The sequence below is a fragment of the Zonotrichia leucophrys genome, chromosome 1A (assembly GCF_028769735.1).
Source record: "Zonotrichia leucophrys gambelii isolate GWCS_2022_RI chromosome 1A, RI_Zleu_2.0, whole genome shotgun sequence".
Taxonomy (NCBI): Eukaryota; Metazoa; Chordata; class Aves; order Passeriformes; family Passerellidae; genus Zonotrichia; species Zonotrichia leucophrys.
Genome location: NC_088170.1, coordinates 16,659,821 through 16,684,288, shown reverse-complemented (window position 1 = coordinate 16,684,288; position 24,468 = coordinate 16,659,821). Strand labels below are relative to the sequence as shown.

The window sequence follows — 24,468 nt, the reverse complement described above, 5'->3', positions numbered from 1 at the left end:
CTTTAGAAAACTCGGGGGGGAAGTGAATGGCAAAGGTACCCTGATGCACTTTGTTGAAAACAAAATGCAAAAAACCCAGAGGTGGTTCATTGTGTTTGGAGTTTTTTCCTCCTCATTTTTAAGTTCTAGAAAGTAGAGTTGGTTAATGGAGAAGACGGGACTGCACAGATGTGCCAGTCTGCAGTACTGCTGTCCTGATTTCATTTTCACTTGTCTCAAAACTCATCTCTCCATACCTCAGTCTTTACATCCTGTTCACAGTCTCACCACCCTAGAAAATTTTGAATGGCAGAGCAAATCCATCCATCTCCACAGTGAGCAGAAAGGCTCATATACACTCATTTGTTTCCTTCAAAGTAACACTTTCATCAAGTCATTATTAAAATATTATTTGACTAGAAAAAAAATCACTTGTGAAAAGCTAACAATGGCTTTTACTCTTTGGGGAAATTTTAGCAGCCTGTAAGGAAAGAACAAGGTCCTTTCATACAGACACAAACACAGCTCCTGGAGAAGAAGAATTTGAATGAGCTACTTTCATGGTTTGAAAACCTAATTGCCAAAGAGACTTATAGCAGCCACTGTGAGCATGGCTCCCTGCAAGAAACAACAGAATAGAAACCATTTGGAAAGAATAAAGGAAGGGGAAAAATGGAAAGGAAGAAAAGGGGAAAGGACAAACACTATTATTGGCACTCCCACCCATCAAGCAGGTGAAGGCTGCCAGAATTTTCTATCTGAAGTTCCCCTGCCCCCTTGCAAGGCAGCAAGGGCCTTGCTCCAGGGTGCAGCCACATGATGGGGGTGACAAATATCAGTGTGATCCTGACAGGACCAGTTCCCAAGGTGAAGAAGAAGTTTTGACAGCAGGGACAGCTCTTGAATTCCCTGTCTCAGGCTTTACAGGCAATACCAATCTCTGTCAGTGGCTTGATCCTGTTAATGAAAACTTCTGTGCATCCACATTCGCTTAAAGTCACCCTGGTAACTCTGCCCCTTCCACCTGCAGCTCTCTCTTCACAGCCCTGATACTCCACCTCCAGAAATATGTACTTTTATGGATGAGTCTGGCTATTCTGGATGGGTAGATGATGGAAAGATGATAGCAAGCAGGAGTTGGGAACCCTTCAGATCTGTCCCACTTTCCAGCTACTGCTGTGACCCAAAGCCACAGCACCACTGGCCTGTGAGACAGGAAAAGCAACAGAAGCTCCTGTAGGGCTTTGGAAGGGACCTTAAAAATTGTCCAGTTCCCACACCCCTTCTGTGGGCAGGGACACCTCCCACTAAACCAGGTGTTAGCATATTCTTTTTGGCTCTGTCACTTTATATTTATTATTAAAATGGTGCCAAGACTGTGGCTATATCTCAAGTGTAAATAGTGCATTTGTATACTACACCAATTTATGGAGTGGGTGTCTGTATGGTGGATTAGTAAAATTCCACAGCATGTTTCAGGAATCAAAGACAGATCCTTTATCAACGAGGTCATACACATCAAGTGTATTAGAAATTTGCTCTCAGCATAAAAAGCAGATTAAAACATTAATTTTTGGTCTCAGCATGTTTTTGATTCAAGCACATTAACTGTCTTTTCTCCCCTGTATGTTTTCAAAAGTATGACTTTGTTTATAACAGGTTTAGGCAAGCTGGTGTTGGAAAAGGAATATGATCCTTTCTTTCATTAAATATCAAGATCTAGACTTCCCCTGTTGGAAGTACAAGCACTGAATTTATTTATGTCAGAGGCATGGAACACAAAACTCAGAGCACATGGATTAAAATCCAGCAGTTTCCTTGAGCAGAACCATCTAACCAGGGCAGCACTAGCTAATCCTCCTAGCACTGGTGGCTTTTTCCTACCACAGGTCATATGCCTGGAGTCACACCCTGGAACTGAATTCTGATCACCAGCACAGGGCAAGAGGTTTAGGACAACTTCCCAGGAGGAAAAGGCCAGACTGCTACCAAATCACTGCCCAGGCCCTCCTGCCCCCTCACCCCTGCTCTCCACAAGCCACATCCTGGGTTTATCTGCTCAATAGCATTTCATTCTACAATGAATGCATGTTCTATGTGCAGTGTTACAAAATTCTGTGAAGCAAGAATGAACTTCTCAGGTTTCCCAGTTGATTCTTGGAAGCCCATTAAGGAGTCAAGCAAGGTGCCTGTGGGGACTTGCAAATGAAAGAACCAAGTATTCTTTACTTAAATTGCCCAGATCAGCACCACGACTAATATTCGCTGGGGAATCAAGTGATCTTGGTCGCTCATTGGCACCAAAGATTGTATTTTTCTCTGTAAAAACGTCACAAGCTAATTCTTGGTGGAGAAGGGATTGGTCTCAGGGCAGTTTGCAGTGCTACCATTTTCAAAAGACTTATCAGTATTGCTATCTAAGGATCTTCCCTGGGCTGCATGATCCAGAGGTAGACACAACAAATTCTCCTCTGTAAATGTCAGCACTCGCACCCGGTGAGCTCTGGTTTCCCATTAACACACAGATGGAGGATCAGACCAGAGATCAAATGTCAAAGTGACCCATGGCAGGAAATTTATTCAGTTTAGATGGAAGTGAAAAAAATACTGAAACTTTTTTTTTTCTAATTATATCTCTAGTTTTATACAAGATGACATAAATTTAAGGTCAAGAGAATAGATGGAGGTTTTGAAAGGAGTTCTGATTTAAATCCCCCAAGAAAGACCGAGGGTGATGATTAATAAATTGTGGCTACCTTGATGCACCCAGAGGAAACTGCTGGACAAATTCACCTAGGAGAGCCTGACAAGTTTGAGATGACTCAGCTGTCAGAGGCACTGGGAAGCTGAATTCACTGCTCCCACCCGTAGTGGCCTCTACCACCACCAGCTGCAGAGCTCAGCCAGCATCTGCCCACCTTTTACTGCAGAAAAAGTGCAGATGTGACTCCCTCTCAAAGCATGCTAGACATGGATTGGCATCCCTACTAGCTAGAGTTGGTGTCAGGGCTGCAATTGGAGCTGGATGTGGTTTGGCACTGGCTTAGCAAGGAAATAAGGGCATCCTTCTACAGCTGTGCAGGAGAACCCCCTGTTCCTGCAGTTTCACACCAGCATATTGTGCTGAGTGCCTTTTCCATATTCAAGCAAATGAGCACTGAAATATTTATAAAACACTTGCTAAGGTCACATTTCATTTTTGCTATCTATTCATTTGGCATCCCATTCATATCCTCTTGTCTGACAGCACTGGCCACCCCTCTAAAGCAGGTTTTGAACTTGAGGTGTGTCTCAGCCCTCCCTCTCTGGTGGGTCTTTCTCATCTCTAGTTTTCCAAATGACTTCCCGAAGCAGGAAAATGGGGAGGGATGCAACAACTTTCAAAGTCACCTTCAGGAGCAAAGAATACAGGGCCCAGAAAAAACACACATTTAATTTCTTTGCAGCACTGGGAGGGCTCAGGGAATACAGAAGGCAGGATCTGGAAGAAGAGCTACAGCCCTGGAATAACACCAGCTGTGGAAACACATTTACAGTTGCTCAGGCTGTGTATGTGAAACCTTGCATGAACAACATATTTGCTATACAGTGTTAACACAGCAAGTGTCAAACACCAGTGCATGCCCAGAAGCAGTGGCAAACAGAGCTGGGAATCCAAAAACCATACCATGGACTGCAAGGGACAAAACAAAACAAAAACAAAACAAAACAACACAACACAACAAAAAAAAAAAAAAAAAACCAAACCACAAAACAAAAAAAAAAAAAAAGAACACAAAAAAAGGGCAGCTCAAGCTCTTGGCCTTGTTCTTCATGCTTCTTTGGTTCTGTATTTGGAATACAAGCAATACAGAACTCGCATTATAGCCTTCGTATCTCCGTTCACAATATCTGTGGATACACAAACCAGAGACAACGAAACCAGATGGGAAGTATTAGCAATCCCTGGAACAGGATGAGACTGCACCTGCCAAAGACAGTTTCCCACATTTCCCCAATTATAATGTGAACTTGGACAATTGAATTGCAACAGGAAGCAAAATAGGAACTACAGAGGTAGAAACTAACAATTTATTAAATCAATATGAAGAAAAGGGACTTCTGCTGCTGGAAGACAAATAAGGGCAAATAATGCAGAGCAAGAAATTCATTAGCAAAGAGCAGAGTAGATAATTTAATAGGGCTTTATATCTTGAAGGTTTTATGATTATTCTGTGTTAGGAATCATTATTTTTTTGTTGTACACTTTTTTTGTTGACACTTTATTATTTGTTGTAGTGTTTCCATCATGTTTTGCTGCCATTTGATGCATTGTTTTTTATTGGTTTTGTTTTGTTTCTGTTGTATGGAGTTTTTTTTAGTTTAGTTTTCAGCTTCTTTCTTCTTGGCTATATAAACTGCTCTTTTATTTAAAAATCTCAGTGGAAGAGGGTACTGGATTCAGAGGGGTTTCTGTTCTTCTTATGGTATTGTAAATCACTTGGAGAAAGACCAACAAAGAAATACTAGTAAAATTAGATCCTTTTAGAATCTAAATAGTGTAGCTCTAGCCATGACTCCTAAATAGTATTAAATTCACTCACTAGCTGAGGATTTCCACAGTGAAGATAAAGGACTTGAGGATGCTGGCACTAGTATTTCTTATACTGATCAGCTCTGTGTTTGAGGCAGTGCAGAAAAGCCATACGGGAGGAAGGAAAGCCAAAGGGGGGGAAGAAAGATCTATTTCTTTTCACACTAAAGGTGGATCTCAGCATGGAGACCTGAGCCCACACCCATTACTCTATTAATGTTAACGTAAATAAAAGCTCTTTAGCTTTCCAGGCACCTAGCTCTGTGCAGCACAGCAAAAAGCCCACAGTTTCTGGATGCCCAGCATGCAAACTGCTGACATCACCAAAGCAGTAGTGGGAAGAGAGAACAAAAGGAAAAACAAAGGAAGCCCAAAATCCTCTCTTTCCCTCTCCATGATACCATGTGTTATGTACCCAACACATGCACCCACTCACAAATAACTAACAGGGAGCTAGAACTGGAATACTACTTGTTACTTTTAATAAAGATTTGACTTCCTTTTTCAGCAACAAGCTTGTAGAGGAATGTAGGGATTATGTGCCCTGCAAGAAGTCAGACTTCACAACCACAGCATCACCCATTAATTAACCACATCCCTCCTCCTCTCAAGAGCTGTCACCAAATTTTTCTGTGGAGTATTTTAATTGGAAAACTGGACTCATCCAAATGTAGTTTGTTTGCTTGTTTTTGTGGTGGAGAAAGAAAGAGGAGCATGCATGTACATTGATTCAGGGATGGAAGCATTCACTTGAATGAAGGAGATCAAGATTCAGCTCCCAAGTCTTAACCAAGCATAAAAGCCACTAGAAAAACTGTGACTTTCATATTCAGGAGACTGACCCACCACTCTTCTGAGTTTGAATAGAGTGATCAGTATTTCTGATTTTCCAGAGAAATTCTTCAAGGTATCTTCCCACAGAAACAAGCTTGCTTTTAATGCACTGAAAGCTTTTATAAGACAAGAAAATAGCTTTGCCTCCAGCTCAGCTGCTGTAATTTCCCTAGGAGCTGTCACTGGTTTAAATTTTAACAAATACTGAATTACTAAACAGTTCAAGTTTAGTGTAAAGTTACTAAACTTATAACAACCCAACTTTTTTAGTATAAAAATAATGATTTTTTTTAAAAAAAGGTCTTTCAGAGCTGTAGGGCAGCCATATAAGGAAATGTGCCAATGTCATTTCCAGAACCTGCTTCCTGCAATTACCTGAACTTTTGTTAAGCTGGGATGTTAGCAGTTCTATTCCAGGTAAGTTTGCATGTCATGACTCACCTTCAGAGTTCACAGGAAAATTCAGAAGCCCTCCCTCTGCTAGCAACTCCAGTGCCAGGTTAACATTGTGGAGCTGTTGGAGAGAGAGATATTAATATAGCTGACAATATTTTCTAACCAACAAAATGTTTTGAAAGTATTTCTCTAGTAGCTGAAGAACTGATTCATAAATATGTATTCGTATTCCTCTCCTTAGTTTTGATGAAGTGCTCTTCAGAATTTTTACCAATTATCATATAAAATTATATGTAAAATCCATCTCCAGCAAAACATATCCCATGAGGTGGGCAGAAGAATCCATTTATTTAAAAATAGACCTTGCATGTAAAAGACTTGTGTTAGTGGGGAAAACAGGCTAGATCCCTAACTGGATCTAATGGATGCATGGAGTATATTTCTGGGTATTTTTAAGCAATGCTCATATGCTTACCACATTTGGAACAAATGAAAAGGGAAAAGTTCTCTATATTTCCTTCAGAATTGCAAAGATCAGGTATGATTGTTAGCTACAAGTTTCTGCTGTACTTCTAAAATGTCTATTCACAGTAATAGTAGTGATGATATCCTTAATAACACTCATCAGAAATTAAGCCCACATCTATGAATGAAAGCTGAGGGGCTTTTTCTCATTTTTCCTCACTGCTTTTTTCTCTCCCTTCCCCACATAAAATCAGCATCACACACATAAGCAGTAGTTGTAATTGATTTTTTGTAAGTAATATCACCTTCTAACAGCTTAAGGGTAGTTGTGTACTTGGCTGGTAATTACCAAATTCCCTTCCTCTAAAGTAACAATACCTGAATGAACTTCAGATTGTCTCTTCCTGCCTTCCCTGAGCTACTGGCCAATCTGGGTAATTTATCCTTTGGGAAGCTGCTGTTCCTTGTTATGTTGTGACAATAAGCATAAGCCAGGCAAAACCCCTGTGCTCTGAAGTGAAGCAACAGATTTATGTTTCACCTGGTTCTCTGGTTTACAAGTAACTGAGGCTGCCTGTTTGGATTCAGGTTTGTTTCCTTCCTCTGATAGTCAGCAGACAGGAGAGCTTAAGACCATGCAGTTCTACACAATTTGCTGATTGGAATGAATAAATCAAATGTTTCCTTGGTGAACCAGCACAGGCAAAAAGGGCACATTTCCCTCTCTGTAATACATGGGGGATTTTCAATGAATGGCAACATGTGCATTTCAAAAAGCATCTTTAGACAGAAATAACAGTAATTCCCCAAGAAAGGGAAGCCTTGAAAATAAGGTGCTTTTTCCAGCTGTGCTTTCTGACTCAAAAGAGCTGGACAGTTTTCTAGAATTTACAACTGGACAGCAGCCAGGACATCTGGGGTGTTTCAGCTCTGGGCCTGTTTTGGCAAAAGAACCAAATTCACACAGTTTTGACAAGCACACGAGCCCTCCATCATCATCATAATCTTCATCTCATGACTGTACAGATATCACCCCTAGTTTCAGCCTGAACTATTTTGTGATAGTATTCTTTGTCTCAGAAAACACACACCTTTCTACACTCACGAGCACCCAGAGCTGCATTTCTGTACAGTTCCTTGTAAATGCCTTTTTTAGCAATAAAGACCCAAAAAAAAAAACCCTGCTGCAAACCTACCTACGTGCAGTGTTAGCTTCTTGCACCTCAAAATTGATCACCTCCTAAATTTCTGTCATGAAATTGTTTTGGTTAGAAGGAACTGTAAGGTGGATGCACCACACTGATCCCAACAGTGCATGTGGTGGTTGTCACCATTCCAACAACAAATGAGATCTTTTAAATCCCAGCAGAGGCCATGTCTTTATACTTTACTGCACCAATTAATATCTAAAATAACAGGGAGTTAGAAAGCACAGGGGAATTGAAAGACATGTTTTGTGTACAAATGACAGCTGGACTATGGCTGATCGATATTTTTAGTTGTCATCCCGCTTTTCATTTTGTAATGAGCATCAGAGGAGAAACAAATTGGAAATACCACTTTGGCAAACTGTTCGACAGCAAGTCTAGTCCTTAGGAGTAACTTTGCTAAAATGAAATTATTGTACTGAAGCAGTACCCAACCCCATTCTATTCTTCTCTGATGCCAGTGATGAGCAGGGTAGGAACTAGGAAGTCTGAGCTTTGATTTGTACCAGAATTGTACCAGGGCTATCTCATTTCCAGAAAGACATCTGTGAGGCTAGAATAGGGCTGAACCAAAAGGAAAATGGTTATTTATGAATTTTTAAATAAGAAAATATTCAGTGACTTCCTCTGAATAATGCTAATGGAAATGTTAAAAATTTCTGTCCAACTCAATGGGAACAGACCAAAAAATTTTGAAAACTGAGTGGAAGAGAAAGGGAAGAAAAACAACTCTAAGGAAATGCTTTGATTATGTCTGATTAGACGCTTCAAAATATATTTTCCCTGTTCTTGGATTTAAAAAAACATAAAACAAAAAACAAAAATTTTTTTCCTAATACTTTGAACAGTTACCAACTGACAGCAATAAAATTTTGACAACATTTGAACCTAGGTGTCAAACAATTGTGCTTTTAAACTTTCTGATGAAAAGCTCCATGGGAATATTTATTTGTTAATATAGGACCTCTGAGAATTTTTGTTACAAATAAATATTGCCCAGGGGCATTAACTGTGCCAAAATTGAGGAAAAGATGAAAGCTTCATCTGTGCGGGGAAGCCGTAATGCAAACCATGCCAGAGGAGAGATTTTCTTCTCTGGCAGCTCTCAAGCAAAAAAGATCTGACACATTTCACTTCCAGAGATTTGAGCACAAAACAGGAAAAACAGCTACATTTTCAAGATTTTCAGAGCTACTTAGAGACCCAAGTGAATAAAAGCCTACCCACACCAGAGACAATCTGAAAATACCTCAGATATCTCAAAATATATCAACATTCCAGACCTGTGGAGGAGGCAGCCCAGCACACATTTCCTTCTGGCTGGTGACAGCTTTTACTTTTAAAGCACAGATGAAATCTGCCTGGTAGAGGTGGAAAAAGGTGCCAAGCAGGTCTGGCTGAGTATGTTACAGCCCCCAGCCTTGGGGGAGAAAAGGATGTAAACTCTCGAGAGTTACCCAAACACAGAAGGGACCTTCAAAATGTTCTGGCCATGTCTTGATTGAGGCATATTTTTAGGGCAGCCTAAAGGAACTCACAGGGAGCCATTTCTGCCATGCAAGATGTGTCATCCTCTTCAAATCTTGTTTGCAGCACAGACTGGTAGAAGACAACGCACCCATTTTCCAGCACACAGAGCCCTGGATTTCACCAGAAGGCTGCAGAAGCATGGCCAATGCCAAACAAGTGCAAGTAACAGGTGTTTGCCTCCCATGAAAAGCTAATTTTGAAGAGGACACTGACCTGTTCTGAGATGTTTTGACAGCACTGAGTGCCTGTGTTGGCGTTGCCCCAAACCCCCCTCCTGCAAACACTGTGGGCATGGGACTTCACACACAGCAGCAGCAGTGCAAGCAAGAGGCAGAACACACAGTTTTATGGCTCAAGCTCTACATAATTACAGAACAACCTACCATTTCCATGGTGCTGGCCGGAGTCAGGAAGAAATTCCTTAAATTCAGAAAGTAGCCCTCTAGCTGTCCAATTAGGAGAAGTAAGACAACCCCATCTGAAAACTAGATAAGAATTGCCTGAAAATCATTGCCTTTAGTAAGCTATTCCAGTAAATGCCATTCTAGCAACAAAGGAATTTTTTATGTTACTCAGGCAAAAAGACAGTCTAATGACCCAGCTCCCTCAACCTCTTCCACAGTGAACTTCATATTTAGTTAGGTAAGGCTCCCAAATCCACATTTGTGAAAATGCAACCTTGTAAAAGTACAGCTATTAAAACAAACAATTCCAAATAGGAAAACACTTCAGATGAGCACAAATGCATAACTACAAATAATAGAAAATTGTGCCTAGTTAGGTGTGACAAAACACTTAAAAACCTTCTTTTCTTACAGTTGCCCACTGGAAAAATTCAGAAAGGCACCTGTTCACCAGAGCCCAGGGTGCTCAGCCCAAATTCTCTTGCAATTTCATACTCCAAAGAAGCTCTACAGTCAAGGATGAGACTTTGAAATGTGATGAAAATAAGGCCTTCATACCATGAAGCAAATGCAACATCAACAATCACTAAATACAACAATCAACTTGATTTCCATTTTAATGTTCTGGAGACCTTTATTTCCATCCTGACAAAGAGAGCACCCTTAGGAGCTGGGCAGACTCTGAAAATTACTCCCTGTAGCATTACAAAGGGCAGCATTCAATACAAAGGCTGTATTTTTGCATTAATTATTAGCTTCAGAAACTTCAGAGGCCAAAGCTTGATATCTTAACCTATACCTGGAAATCATTATGTTGCCAAATTTCAAATTTACAGTAATAAAAAGGAGAATTCCTAATGGTGAGAGGAAACACCCAGACAGCTGACTAAACATGGGTACCATGCAGCTTGGAGCACCCTACCTGAGATGCGATGTCTTTCACATTTAATCCTAATTTTCCAACATGCTGGTCAACAAATTCCAAAAGTGCCTAAAGAAATAAAGGGAAGAAAGGAGGAAAGGAAAAAATAACTTTTCTAGACTTTTCTAGTATTTAAGCTCAGCCTAACAGATTTTTATGTCTACTAAAAAAGTAATTACCTTTTTTACAGCATCCAGTTTATCTGGATCACAGCTAAATAATTCATCAAAGGCATCATCTTCTGTATCAAAACAACATTAATTGGTTTCATTTTTAATAACTGAGAGATCAGAGCTTTAATGTGGCTACAGAAGGAGAAAGGTATTTGCAATTTACAATCCAAGGAGGAAAAGAGTAGCAGGGAGGCAGAGAAAGATGCTGCCTTTATATTTATCAGAGGACAGGATGACAGGCTTCCCTTCAGCCTGACCACATCAGAGAAAACAATTTACTTCATTCAGCTCTGTAATTTTCACCTGCAGAGGTTCTCAGTTTGTGCTGCCACCAGTCTGAACACTGGCTAAGTTTCACAATACTGTGATTTATTTCTTTTCACTTGGGTGGTTTTTTTACCCTGAACTTCTGGGATAAAATGCAGGGAGCAGAAGAGCTGTGTGTTTTACTGCTCTCCTCAAACAGAAATGTCAGTTACACCAAATTTGCAGAAAAATACCAATCCTCCTTCCTTCAAAAAACCACAAGCAAGATATGGAGACTCTACCCTCCCTCTGACAAGAGACCTCAAAAATGGCCTGTTCTGCCACCCAGTTTAAAGTGGGTGAGGAGCTGGTGCCTGCAGAGCTGTGCCAGAGAACTAGCAGGAGTCTAAAACTTCCAAGGAAATGAGATCCATCCAAGTCCCACCCTCACCTCCCCTTTCTGCCCAGGTGCAGCAAAAGTAGGATCCATCTCCTCACCCAGCCACAACCTAGCTCTGGTTCAAGCATGAGCAAAATATTTGAAACTCTCCGAGCAAGGAGAGGCACTCTGGCAGCTCAGTTAAATGGAGAACCAGTTTCTCCAGCACAGGAAAGCAGAGGCAGTTTTGCTTAAGGGAAATTCCTCCCAAAAGACAGTGACAGAGCAGCCTCCTTGGTGAAAGGGATTCCTCTGGTTTCTCTGTTCTGCGGGTTGCTGCAGGAGCAATGCCAGGGAATAGGTGAATCCATCAAACAAATCAGAGAGAGCCCTCTTCTGGAGCCACGCTTTGGGATTTCTCCCTTTGCTAAGAAAGTCGTGTCAAAAATAGAGAGAGAGCATCTTGAAGAGTGAATTGCAGATTTCTCTTCCCAGCAGAATCAGCCCACTACAAGAAACAAACGCCTAATTATGGGTTGGGGTTTTTTCTTCCTTTTTTTTTTTTTTTTTTTTTTTTTTTTTTTTTTTTTTTTATTTTCTTTTTGGCTTAGGGCAGGGGGTGAGAGTTGGAGTTTTTTCACAGTTTCAGCCCACACTATAGAACACTCAGTGGAATAAGTGATAAACAGATATTAAATTATATCGTTTGCACCTCTGCAAAGGATGAAAATGCCAAAATAAAGGACACAGAAGAGAATTAAAACGGTTGCCTTGGTTCTCTAGAGGTGCAGTGTGCTCCTTTGCATCAGGGAAGAGCAGCTCACACTGAACCTGGAACAGCACCCAGAGCTTCTGCAGGCTTTGCCCACGGGGACATTTTTCACCTCAAGTGTTTCCCAGCCCTCAAAATCCCTAAGGGTAAAATCTCTGGGGATGTTTGACTGAGCTGCCATCCACGACCCAGTACCAATGGATTTCAAAATCTCATTTGCAAACTGTGGGAAGGAAAGTACAAAACCCGGTAGCAATGAGAAACACAGTTCTGAAGCCTTTATAAATAGTTCCAACAGTGAACATGGTCCATGCACAAATCCAAGCTGGCATTTTGCCTCCAGCCAGGTTTCTTTTTTTGGGTCATCAACCCACTTTCATGCCCTGTCTCCCCTCCCATCTGTTGCCTGTAGCCCACAGGCAAAGTGACCATCCATTTTCCAGGCTGTATTCTGTTGGTATGAACAGGCAGTAACAGAAGACTATTGGAGAAAAACACGAGGAAAAAATCCATGAATCTCCATTAACTTTAGTGGGAGCATACTGATTTTATCATGGGGTAAAAATGGATCAGGACATGGTGTATAAAAGCACATAACAAAACACTGAACTTGGCAATGCCAGCACTTACTTGACTGCGCTTCTATATTCTCTCTGGAAGTGCAATAAAAAGCAAGAATTAGAAAAATGATTCAGCAGAGCTGATCTTGTTCATAAACTTTGCTTATCTGCTATCCTGTAAACCAGGAGATAGAGTTCAAAGTGGCATTAACTTTATTTCAGAGTGACTTTCCAATAGACATTTTTAAGTACATTGTATATCTGTGTAGAGTGTTGGAAACATATGAGATTTTAACTGGCCCACACACCAATGAACATTTATTTTACAAGCACAATACTCAATATCCCCTTCCAAAAAGCTGCTCATTATATTAGAGCTTGAAGATGTTTTGGCATATAAAAAATGACAGTAGGAAAATCTGTTTACAGTTCTTAGAATGATGCACGTTTTTTTGGTATGTAAATGGTATCCTACTAAACTCCTTTAATAATGGCAGTACCTCGCACACTCAGCCAGCTAAAACTTTTCTTTCACAGTAAAATAAGAAAATAATTGCCTCCTTTTTCTTTATTTATAAAAAAAAGCAGCAAATTTAAAGTGTATTTAAACCTTTGTGGCTTTAGAAAATTTCCAGTTTAGTGTGGCACAGGTAAATTTACAGGACTGAAATTTTATTACTATATTTGCTATGAAATTCCATGGCAATAACAAAAGCTAAGTTTAAGGAACAATCATACATATTGTTTTATATATATAGAATAAATAAAAGGATTGCACCATAATGCCAAACAGGAAGAGGGGAATAAAATAAAAGAGAAGAAATCAGAGAAACAGCTCACATGCATTTACCTGCCTGGGCTTACACCTTTGTCATCATCATGATCCCAGCTACTTTTTGCAAGGCAGAACACACCCACAATGTTTCTTTTCTGATTGATAGTGTAAAAAACAGCTATGTCCCCTCTTACTTGTTTTGTGTGATATATTCCACCGCATTTGATGTCTTTAATCCTCCAGAGATGGACTGTTGAAAGGACAGTAAACAGTGTTGGGTTTGTCACACAAAAATATTCCATAAACAAGCTTTCATGACCTGTTTGCTGCCTTAAATGATTATCAGAGGGCACTTAGTCAATAACTCCAGTACAATTAGTACAGATACTTTGAGAGATTTCTGCTTCCTTCTGCTCTCTTCAGTCTCAAACAGGAAATCTCTTACTTCCTCATCAGAGGAAGTCCTTGGTGTTTGCTGCTCTTCCCTTTCATGCAGTGAAAAACATTGTGGTTACATACACTGGGTGTAATTTTTGCAATTATAAATATTTAAGTATATTATTGTAAATAAATATAAAATAAATATATATATTATAAAATATCATAATAAAATAAGTAAAATAAATAAATCTTCTCCTATAGTCTCAGAACAGACTTTAAGAAACAAAATAGAGGAAGAAGACATGTAGATATCTGCTTGTAGAGAAAAATACCAAAATGTTACCCTAACAGAAAGGGAGTAAAACTCCCATCACCTAAAGAAAGAAATATTCAGCATCAAAAATACTTAATGATTTACGAACAATCTTCTATTTTAAAATATTTAGAGACAGTAACAGCAGAATTTCTTCATTTTCTTCTTTACAGAGATCAACATCTGCTTTCAGTTTTGACCATTCCCATGTTTGGCTGAGGAAGAAAAACAGCATAGTGCTTTTCCCCTTTTAAAGACAGAGTATCCAAACTGAATACTCAATCTAATCCAACAAACTCAGAAATTGAAAGGTGTCATTCACAGAAAATACGAGTATCTCTTTCACAGTTGCACACACATTTCTTCTAATTCTAAGCAGGTTAGCCTTGTGAAAGGACTCTAGGATCTACTGTAACAAATACTGAAACTACAAATACCTCAATGGTGATTGTCTCCACTTGAACATTTGGAGGCAGAGCCAGGGTGGGTTCAAAGTGTTTTGCTATTGCAACAAGCAGATGCAGTGTGCTCAGTAAATCCTTTGTCAAGATAGCTATAAAGGAAGAAAACAATGCTTAGTGTGCAAAACATGTGAACTTCCCTCCAACATCATGAATTCTCCCTGTGCAGAGACCCCCAAAGTCATGGAGGGCCCATAACACCAGTGGGATACCAGATTGCAGTTTGTATAATATCAAAATTTAGCAATAGCACAGCTTAAAAGTGAGATATACAGGGATGCTGAGGAGTCTTAAGTGATTCACAAGCCACACACTTAGAGGAGGCAGACCCAGGCAGGTCAGATATTTCTGTCTCACTTTTGATTCAACTAGTAATTGAAAATAGGTTGTTTAATTACTGTTCTGGCAGCACATTGCCTCATAGCAGCCTTATAGCACAAGAAGCCTGTGATGGATAATTTTTCTTCGATTTCACTTCTGCACCTACATTCCACACTCCATTTCAGCTGACTTTCTTCCAGTTGCAAACACTTGGCCACGACTTCCAGAATCACTGAGAGTTTCTTTCGCTGTTTTTTTTCTGTTAATGCAATCTTCTCAACATCCAGCTGGAGAGATCCTAAGTTTTCTTTTAAAGATGATCCATAGGAAGAAGAAGGAAGTATTTTAACATCATTGTAGGGAAAAAGAAAATAATTAGAAACATAAAATGACAGCGGAGCACACAAATTCTTGTTTTTAATGTTCAGTATCATTTAAGAGCTCTGCAAAAGGGAGAGGACTCAAGTCACTCCTTGTAGCATCATCCCCCAGGCCTTACTCTTTTCCTTTCTTCTACAGAAATCCAAGGAGTGAATCTTTTCTGTAGATAATGTACAAAGTCAACATCAATTCATATATATAAGTTCATTGCTCAGGCAAGTAAACTATGAAAAATCAGCCAGTCCTGCTCATGCTGCTGCTCTCAGCCCTGGTGGAAAGGAGATTTAAAAGACAACCCCAAGGAGAGTAAAAGGGAAAGAAAAATATAATAGGGACAGGAGAGATGGAGAAATAGGTAACAGGCTGCTCTAGAAGGCCACATCTTTATACAAGCACCACATAGTGCCAAAAGCCTCTTAGATTTTACAAGTTCCAGAACCAGAACAGCTCTTTGGACCCAGCCTTTAATTTTATTTTTTTTTAATGCAGGAAAACATATATTGCCATGCTGATTCCATCCAATGTTTCTGGTAGCACCACAAGCCACCTTTGTGTCCCTGGTTTATGTTCCTGGTTTGTGTTCCTCCTTCATTTCAGAAGTGCTGAATTTCACACTTCATAGTTAACCTTTTCATTATGTCAACTAGCAGGTATTAATAATTTCTAGACGTAAAATAACCATGTGAAACAATAGTGGGAATTTGTTCAGAATTGTGATTATCACAGCTGGCCCTCAGTGCAGTGAGAAGTGATGACAGGTCCTTGCTACTGTGATTCCTGAGGTTTATTCTCTGATTGGAAAGCTCCTCCATGAGATGTCTGCAAGAGCTAAACTCAAAGGACCAGCTCACCCAGGAGATGATGAAGTACCAGCCCATCATACAGATCTTCTTCCAGACTTTTAACTACTATGTGTTCCTCTTTCAGAGTTCTGTTAATCCACTCAGTCAAGAACTGCAGGGGAAAACAAAGCAATTATAATCCTGTTGTTCAGACAGCACAGCACTCAGTGCTATATTCTGTTTCACTTCTCTTCAGTCCCTTATCTCAGATCTTGGTTTGCTTTCAATCTCCACTTCCTTTGTGCTTTTTGGTAGTTTTCTAAAGGGTTCGTTTTTCCTAATTATCAAGTGAGACAGACATCTCGCTACTTATAGTCTGAGGAATTATGTTACACAGCTCGGAAAGAGACACTCTTCCCACTTCCACCAGGGAAAAGGCTCCACAGTACACTTCCCATCCCCTGCCTTCATCCCACATCACAGAATTCACACAAATTCAACTGCCAGGCAGAAGTTTGTAGGAAAAGTGTCTTGGCTCATTCTGTGGGTAGTTTCTTGTACTCATCCACACTATTAGCACTCCTTCCTCTCATCCCCTGGTTTTGTTTTCTTTTTCTTTCTGTAATATTGTACCACTCAATCCCCAAATACCTCCTTGGAACTTTCTTACATGGTAGTCCTCCCACTGGCCTTCCAATATCCTTCCTGACTTTGCAAAGGGGAAGCTGCTCAGGAAGCCAAGGTCTGGCTACAAAAGGAGAGGAACCACATGTGCTTCTAGGTGGAAGAACAAAGCAGTTCCTCAGTGCTTCTCCAAGCATGTGCTTTTTTCACATGTGTTGAGGGAAAGGGAATATGACCTGGTGAAGCAGAACAGAAAAGCAGTAGCCCCAGCTGGCTGCCAACATGAGCATCCCTCTTTTAAGAGGGAAGGGTATTGCTTTTATTGCTGTGATCGTTATGAGTGAGTGTCTGGAGTGGATTATATCCTTCTCACTTGCTGTAAACAGAGGAGAAAATTTGTACCAGATTCCTGTAAGCTCGCCAACATTAACAAAAATGTAAGAACGGTTTGAAAAATCTCTGAGAAGCTTGAAACTGCACAAGAAATAAAAAAGCCTGAACTGCGAAGCTGTCAAACTGTAAAAGGCATCCTCAGCTAAGAAATAACAAGAGCAGAAAGCTGTGCTCTTCAGCTTGGTGACACTTCGGAGGTGTGAGGGGTAGAGCAGAACCCTGAACACAAGAGTCCAGCCAGAGGGAAGTAAGAAAAGCAGCAAGCACTGCCGAGCAGCCCTATGGCATCCCTCCTTTGCTCTCCCAGCCTGCAGCTCACACAGTTCTGCTCAGTTGTGGGGGCCCCACTCAGCTGCAGGGCAGATCCTCCTGTCTACAAATGAGCAAACAAGAAAGGAGAAAAGGAATACTTTGTGAAGTTTGCTGCTGGCTTCCAAATTTAACCATCTTCTATTTTACATGCAGCTGCATACGTATAGCAACTACAGGGAGCCATTTTGTATTTCTCACTTCTCCACAGCCACCTCAAAAGGAAAATGCAGTGAAAGTGTCTCTCCTCAGTGAGTTTCTTTGCTTCCCTTGTTCTTCCCTTGAAGATTCCTCCCTGTCCCTGTCTCCATCCCAAATGTTTCTCTAGAGAAGCCATCAAGTCTTTAGATTAGGAAGGCAATCAAGGGGCACTGATGGAAACCCAGAGGACTTTGTCTCCCTCAGGACACAATTTCCATCTCCTCATCACCCAAAGAAAAGACATTGGACAGTGATGAACATAATTTCAGGAATCTCCAACAGGAAATGGATTAAGCACTGAAGCTCACAGAAATTTTCATAACTGAGGAAAACTCTTCATTTTCGGCAATCTCAAAATAACAAATCCAATCTTTCTGTAGACAACATAATTGCATTTGCAACACCACTTTTCAGACTTTCCCTTTGGTAGAACAACATCATGAAAACCTGACACAAAATCAAAACTTTTTGATCAAATGTGCATGAATACCTAATATAGAAACATGCCTACATGTTTATAAATGCTGCAAAATACAAACAACAGCACATATCTTAAGCTGCTTTTCATAATATTTATAACAATTTCAGCACCTCTATAATGCAAGGAGTGCAAAAGACACATGCCATTTTTCTTCCTGGAAGTTTTATTATGTGGACTGTGTCATTAGAGAAATTGAAACAGTGATTGAACTCACTGGAGAGACTCAAAATTAGATGGAAATGAAGTACTTGCCTGTGGAATAGGACTCATCCTTCACAGTTACCTCAAGAAGGTAATGCACCATAGAAGGGCCTGAAAGCTTTCATCCTGAATTCCTGGTGACTTTCATACTCTTCATCCCATCCCCCTCTGCTCTCTGCTAACCTTGCCAGCTGAGCCAGCTGCTGGTGAAGGCTGCTGCAAATCAGTAGAGCACTCTTAAAAGTTACCATGGGATCAGTGCAGCAAACCTGCACCATATCTCTTTTTAGTCACAGCAAATGCTGACATTTCTGCTTGAGATCCCAAGATTCCCAAGAATCCCTGGATTCTTGTAGCTGCTACGTTACCCTCACAATGAAAGAGCAACTGGGTGCTTCTGGTGTGGCTCACCCATGCAGCCCAGGTTAGGAGAGGTGTCACATCAGAAGCCACTCAGGTTTGTATCTGCACTCCACACCCAGCAGTGCTCACTGAATTGGAAGCTGGATCCTGTATGGTCCCAGCCACCCTGATGCTGTCCTGGAGCAAAAGTTTGGCATCCTTTGTGTGAAACTCAAATGCCAAAAGCAGAGTTCATTCCCATCTGCAGAGATTGGGGACTGGGGTCACAAGGCTGGGCAATTTACAGGGCTGAAAGAGATTAAAGAGCCAGGTTCTTTGTTTGCTTTAACACAACTTGAGGTGAGGGCTAAACAATGCAGTAAAAGAAGTGGTACCAGTTTCAATTCTTCCAGTTTGGGGTTGTTGCTTGAGGTTGGTTTTATAAGTTTCCTCTTCTCGCCTGTGGAAGGAAGCAAACAAGATCCATCACGGTTATCAGATATGACTAAAGCAAGTGCATCTAAATCTGCTATCAGTTTGATATTCCCAGTATGGCTGATTGCCTGATGTAGAAGCATTTATTTTTCATTTTAGCTAATTCCTTATGAGCAAAAAACTGGTATAGCGGACTACTAAACCTGCTGTTGGAAATTGTGCTTCAGTGTACTTCAGATGAGTAAGATCTAGATGGACAATTCTAGAAAGAGGAAAACACACTTGGTCAGCTATGTGTGAAACTTAAATTTCAGTTAAAGAACCAGCTGGACTTTGTTTTGCTTCTTCATGATCTGTCCCCAAAGAGTCAGCAGCCAAATGACACACACAGGGCTTACTCATTTCTGATACAGCCATGGGATCACTGTTGAAAAATATAGAATTCATTTGTACAGCACATTTTCTCTTTGGCCCTTCAGGTGATTCTTTGGCCTTTTTTCTGTCCTGGTTCATAAAGCACATACCTTTAGCAATGACATCTTCAGTTAGGAATCGATCAAGTGTAGAAGGCTGTGCAAATGCATTTAAAAAGTCTGGATCCATTGTCTTTAATCACTTCTGGTAAACTGGTAAAAAACATTGCGGGGAAGGGAACATGAGTAAAGAGACATAAAGATCCAAATTAGTGCTAAGAAAACAAACAAACTGAAGGGGGGTTTTTATCAGTTACTATTTCATCACTAGCTGCTTTTAAAAAAAAATCTGAAAATATATTTAAATGTGTGCAAAGAAAAAGAAATTAAAAACAATTTTCATTTTTTTGGGTTAATCATCAAAACATAGGAAAAAAAGACCTGAAGACCTGAACTAAAACTTGTTTTAATCACATCTAGTTGTATTTTCCCTGTATTAGATAAGTAAAATCCTATTTCAACTGAAATGAAAAACAAGCTTCCCTAGGTATTCATGGACATGAAAAACCATGAATGCTCGAAAATATAAAAAATAATAAAAAATTATTAAGGACTATTAAATCAAGAATTCAGTAGTTATATTACTGAGACAAGTTACTAAATAAAAGCAGCTTCCTTTATTGGACTAGCTGGTACAGATGTGGGGAGACAAGGACAGCTATTGGCATCTGAATAGTCTCTTTTACAAATTCTAGTATAGAGTCATAGAATCAGTTAAATTGGAAAAAAACCTCTGAGAACATTGAGTACCAACTGTTCACCCACCACTAAATCGTGTTCCCAAGTGCCACATCTCCATTGCTTTTGTATCTTTCCAGGGATGGTGACTCCAGAACTTCCCTGGGCAGCCTCTTCCAATGCTTGAGAACCCTTTCAGTGCAAAAATTTTCCCTGATGTCCAACCTGAACCTCTCCTGGCACAGCTTGAGACAATTTCCTCTCATCCTGTCCCTTGTTCCCTGGCAGCAGAGCCTGATCCCCCCCAGCTGTCCCCTCCTGTCAGGGAGTTGTGCAGAGCCAGAGGGGCCCCCCTGAGCCTCCTTTTCTCCAGGCTGAGCCCCCCCAGCTCCCTCAGCCCCTCCTGGTGCTGCAGCCCCTTCCCCAGCTCCGTTCCCTTCTCTGGACACGCTCCAGCCCCTCCATGTCCATTTCTTGTCCTGAGGTTCCCAGAAGTGCCCCAGGATCTGAGGTGCGGCCCCAGCAGTGCCAGCCCAGGGGACAGTCACTGCCCTGGCCCTGCTGCCACACCATGGCTGGCACAGCCCAGGTGCCATTGGCCTCCTGCCCCCCTGGGCACACCTGGCTCCTGTCCAGCCGCTGTCCCCAGCACCCCCAGGGCCTTTCCCATCTTTCCAGCCTCTCTGCCCCAGCCTGGAGCTGCAGGGGGTTGGTGTGACTCAAGGCAGGACTGGGCCCTTGGCCTTGTGGAATCTCAGAGCACTGGCCTGGGCCCATGGATCCAGACTGTCCAGCCTCTGCAGAGCCTTCCTGCCCTCCAGCAGATCCACACTCCCACCCAGCTGGGTGCTGTCCATGAACTGACTGGGTGTGCCCTTGATCCCCTTGTCCAGATCATCAGTGAAGGCATTAAACAGGACTGGCCCCAGTGCTGAGCCCTGGGGACTCCTTGGGACTGGTCACCATCTGGATTTGACTCCATTTCCCACTGCTCTCTGGGCCCAGCCTTCCAGACATGCAAGAAGCAAAATGGTTCTTCATAAACTAAATGCACGCTGATTTAAGTGCCAGAAATCAGAATTACAAACTGCAACTGTACTGTGGCCTACAGAGGTGAAAGAAATTACAGGAGGATGAGGGCTCTGGACACTTAGAGCAGACTATAGTTCTAGCATGAGTAAGAGAACTCATCCTTCCCAACAGTCCAAAAATCTTTGGAAGTCAGAGCAGAGCAGTTGTCATGACCAGTCTTTTATTGCTGGGCCACGGTAGGAGAGGGAGAGGGGATGCTGACTGGTTTTGTGCTTTTTTTAACAGAAAATGAGATGCTTCAGAGGTTCCTGCAGGAGAGTTCTTCCACTCCCTACCCACGGTGCCCACATTGAGAGCCCTGTTTCCTAACTCTTCCTGTGAAATGAGTGGAAATGGGACTTTTAAAAAAAAACAACAAAGAGCATTTAAATGAGTAGCTAATCCTAGTTTTAGGAGAAGAAACTTCCTAAAGTGCACTTCAGGCACCTGGCTGGTGCTGCAGGTGCCTGAAGTGAGGTGCTTCCACCACTCAGAGCAAGGCACCTGCTGAAAATGCTGTGGCACAGAACATCTCCAAAGTGGCCTTCCTCTGCTCAATAGCTTTATATACCAAAGAGCACAGTGCTGCTCTGAAGGCTTTCACATATTTTTTACAAGGGCCAGTCAGTATGTTATGAACATGTGTTTTAACAAAGATTTTCCAAAGCTGACAGAATATGAGTAGAAAATAGTAATTGGATGCTTTTGCACATCAATCTGGTAAAACAAATTGGTACAAAATTGCCAGCAAGGCACTAGGAGAAAGGATCACAAGAGAATTCATTTAATTATGGTGGCAGCAAACTGAATGCCATCTGCAAAAAGGTGCTTGATTAAAAAAGATAGGAGAAATTGAGTGATGTAGTGCCTGAGGAACAACTGAGCTGTGTGAGATAAGACTGCCCAGATGAAATTAACTGAGAGAAGTTAATTAACAGAGAGCAACCCAAAGGACAACTTATTTTTAAATTAGGTTTCTGACAGCTGTGATAACTTGGGGAAGTCCAGCTTATAAAAGAAATGGCCTGTGTAAGCCACAACTTATTCTCACTCAGCTTTGCAATATTCCATTTGTGTATCTTTAACTTTCTTCAGCTATCAAAGTGGTGTGTTGCCTGCCACACCCCCGGGCTCTTTTTGGCCAAGGAACCTAAACATCAGAAGCCACTCTAAAATTTGGAAACCTGTAAGGAAAGGCCTGAAATTCAGAATTTGCAATAAGGTGGCATAATATCCTCTAGGGCCTCAGTCCTGTGTGTCAATCAATCAGAGTTAAAATTGCTACCCTGGGTAAGATTAACTTGCTTGGTTTCCCCCTTTCAGTACCTTAGGAAAAAAAAAAAACAGAACCCCAAAATATATAAGCAGCGCAAGGATATAGAGACACTTCTCCAAAACACTTTAGCAGTCTGCAGTTCAGACTTCCTAAAGCAAAGCTGGCGGGCCTGGTCACTAGGAGCTGTCAGCACATTTGCTCCCCATGAACTCCGTGCTCACCCCTTGAACATGTGTCTGTCTCTCTCAGCTCTCAGCAGTGAGGAGGTGCAGTGTGGCCCTACACCACCTGAAGCCCCATCTCCTGTTTCTAGCTCTGATCCACCAGCTAGCTGTTCCTGAAGGCACCAGGCAAACACCAGCTGATCCACATTTTTCACTTCACTGTGTTAATGCTCCGTGTCACTCCTGCCCTAGAAGCCCAGAGCCTCCGTGTCCCTCTCTTTCCAAAACTGAGCAAAGACAGCCTATAGTTACCCTTCCCTGGAAAACCAGCTGCTCATCCTCAGGGCTCTTTTCTGAGCTTCCTCCAGCATGATCACAGCCGTTTGGAAGTGCTAGGAACCAGACCTGCCCAGATTTAGAAGGGCACACTGCAGCATGCACAGTGGTCTCTGCTCCTCTCCTCCTAAGTCCTGCTTGCTTTTTTCATCACTGCTGACCCTTTATTGGGAATTATCTATTAGATCTCCAAGATCTTATTCTTACATAGCAACACACCAATGAGAGCCCATCATTTATTGTATTTCAGCTCACATTTATCAGTATTGATTTCCCACAGGCATTTCAGAGCCTGCAGTTCTCCAGCATTTAATAGACCCATTGCTTATTACTCATAATTAGCATTCACAAGCAGCCCTTCATGTGGCTGTGCAGCATATTGGTGAGGCTTTGTCCCAGGCAACAGCCTTTCAGAGAATAACATACTGCAGGAACAACACAAAATGGAACATGCCAGGGTTGGGACACCTCCTTGGGTGAACTGTTTAATGAAAAACAGGAAAGGTCAGAAAAGTTGATTGTCACACACAAATTTCCATTTTTGCTGCAACCAGCTCCTGCCTCCCATCAGATAAATTTGCTGCTCAGAGCTGTGGGTAACATTCTGGTTTTCCAGCCCCCATCCTCCCGCACAAGGTTTTTTATCAGTACTTGGAATACATTGTAAGAGACAACTGCTCAAATACCGACTGTACAGGCATTTCATTACAGCATCTTTAAATAACATAGATTTTTAATTATGGACTATTCAACGGAAATTGCATTCTCTGAATGAAATGCTCATTCTCTGAGAATGCCCTGGATGCACAGGCTTTCCTTTAAACCAAGGGGTGTTTGATTTCTTGTGTGCCACCTGCAGTGGCTGCCAAGAAGAGAATTGGTCTTAGGTCAGGAGTTAGGCTATTGCACAAACTTACCATGTCACACCTACTGATAAAAAACTAATTCAAGTTGGGTCAGAGCTCATTTTTCCTCCATGAGCCTTCACAGGGTCTGGCTCCCAGACATCCCCAAAGCACCACACAAAGCACTAATGGGGGTCTCTGGCTTACAAATCAGCTGTAGAATATTCACAAGGCACTTTCCAGTGCTACCAAACTCTTTCACTTGTTTCATTTCCTGTTTGAAAAGACAAAAGCCCCACTCTGCCTAGCTCAAACAAGTAGATCACACAAAGGAGGAGAAAAAAACCAAATGGGAATGTTAGTAGTAATATTTCGACCTTTGGGAAACCAGAATGAAAAAATAAATGAGGGGGGAAAAAGAATGCACATTGTGCACCCGGTTTAAAATTTACTTTCACTTCCCTGTGTAGTACCAGACTGCTCAGGAGCCATCTTTGCTCATAAGTATCAGAAGAGATGTTATCTTAGTAAGAACAAGACACACAGACACAGAAAATCCCCCAGTTAAGAACATTAATTATGAAAAAAGCACCAAAGGAGCCCCACTTTCCAGACTTACTATTCTCTCCTTCAGTAACTCTCCAGAAGCTCTTCCAAGACCTTGTCCCAGCAGTAAGGATGCAATTTCTGGGGGTGAGGGCTGAGCCCAGGCTTGGAGGTCTCCCATGCAGGGCAGCACAAAGCACACAAAGGGGAAGTTGTGCCACAGTTCTCTGCTCTTAAA

At 41.5% G+C, this 24,468-nt stretch overlaps 1 protein-coding gene across 1 annotated transcript; it reads right to left on the bottom strand.

Moving 5' to 3' along the window:
• Positions 1-3,757: 3,757 nt before the first annotated feature.
• On the bottom strand, positions 3,758-24,468 carry PARVG (parvin gamma). Its single transcript, XM_064730922.1, has 13 exons — positions 24,304-24,468; positions 19,366-19,467; positions 18,802-18,866; positions 15,925-16,027; positions 14,859-14,999; positions 14,348-14,463; positions 13,411-13,466; positions 12,512-12,534; positions 10,491-10,552; positions 10,312-10,380; positions 9,369-9,470; positions 5,828-5,900; positions 3,758-3,870 (listed from the first exon to the last, which is right to left on the bottom strand). Exons 2-13 carry the CDS (start codon positions 19,442-19,444, stop codon positions 3,791-3,793), a joined length of 969 nt encoding a protein of 322 aa, XP_064586992.1. The 5' UTR covers positions 19,445-19,467; positions 24,304-24,468; the 3' UTR covers positions 3,758-3,790.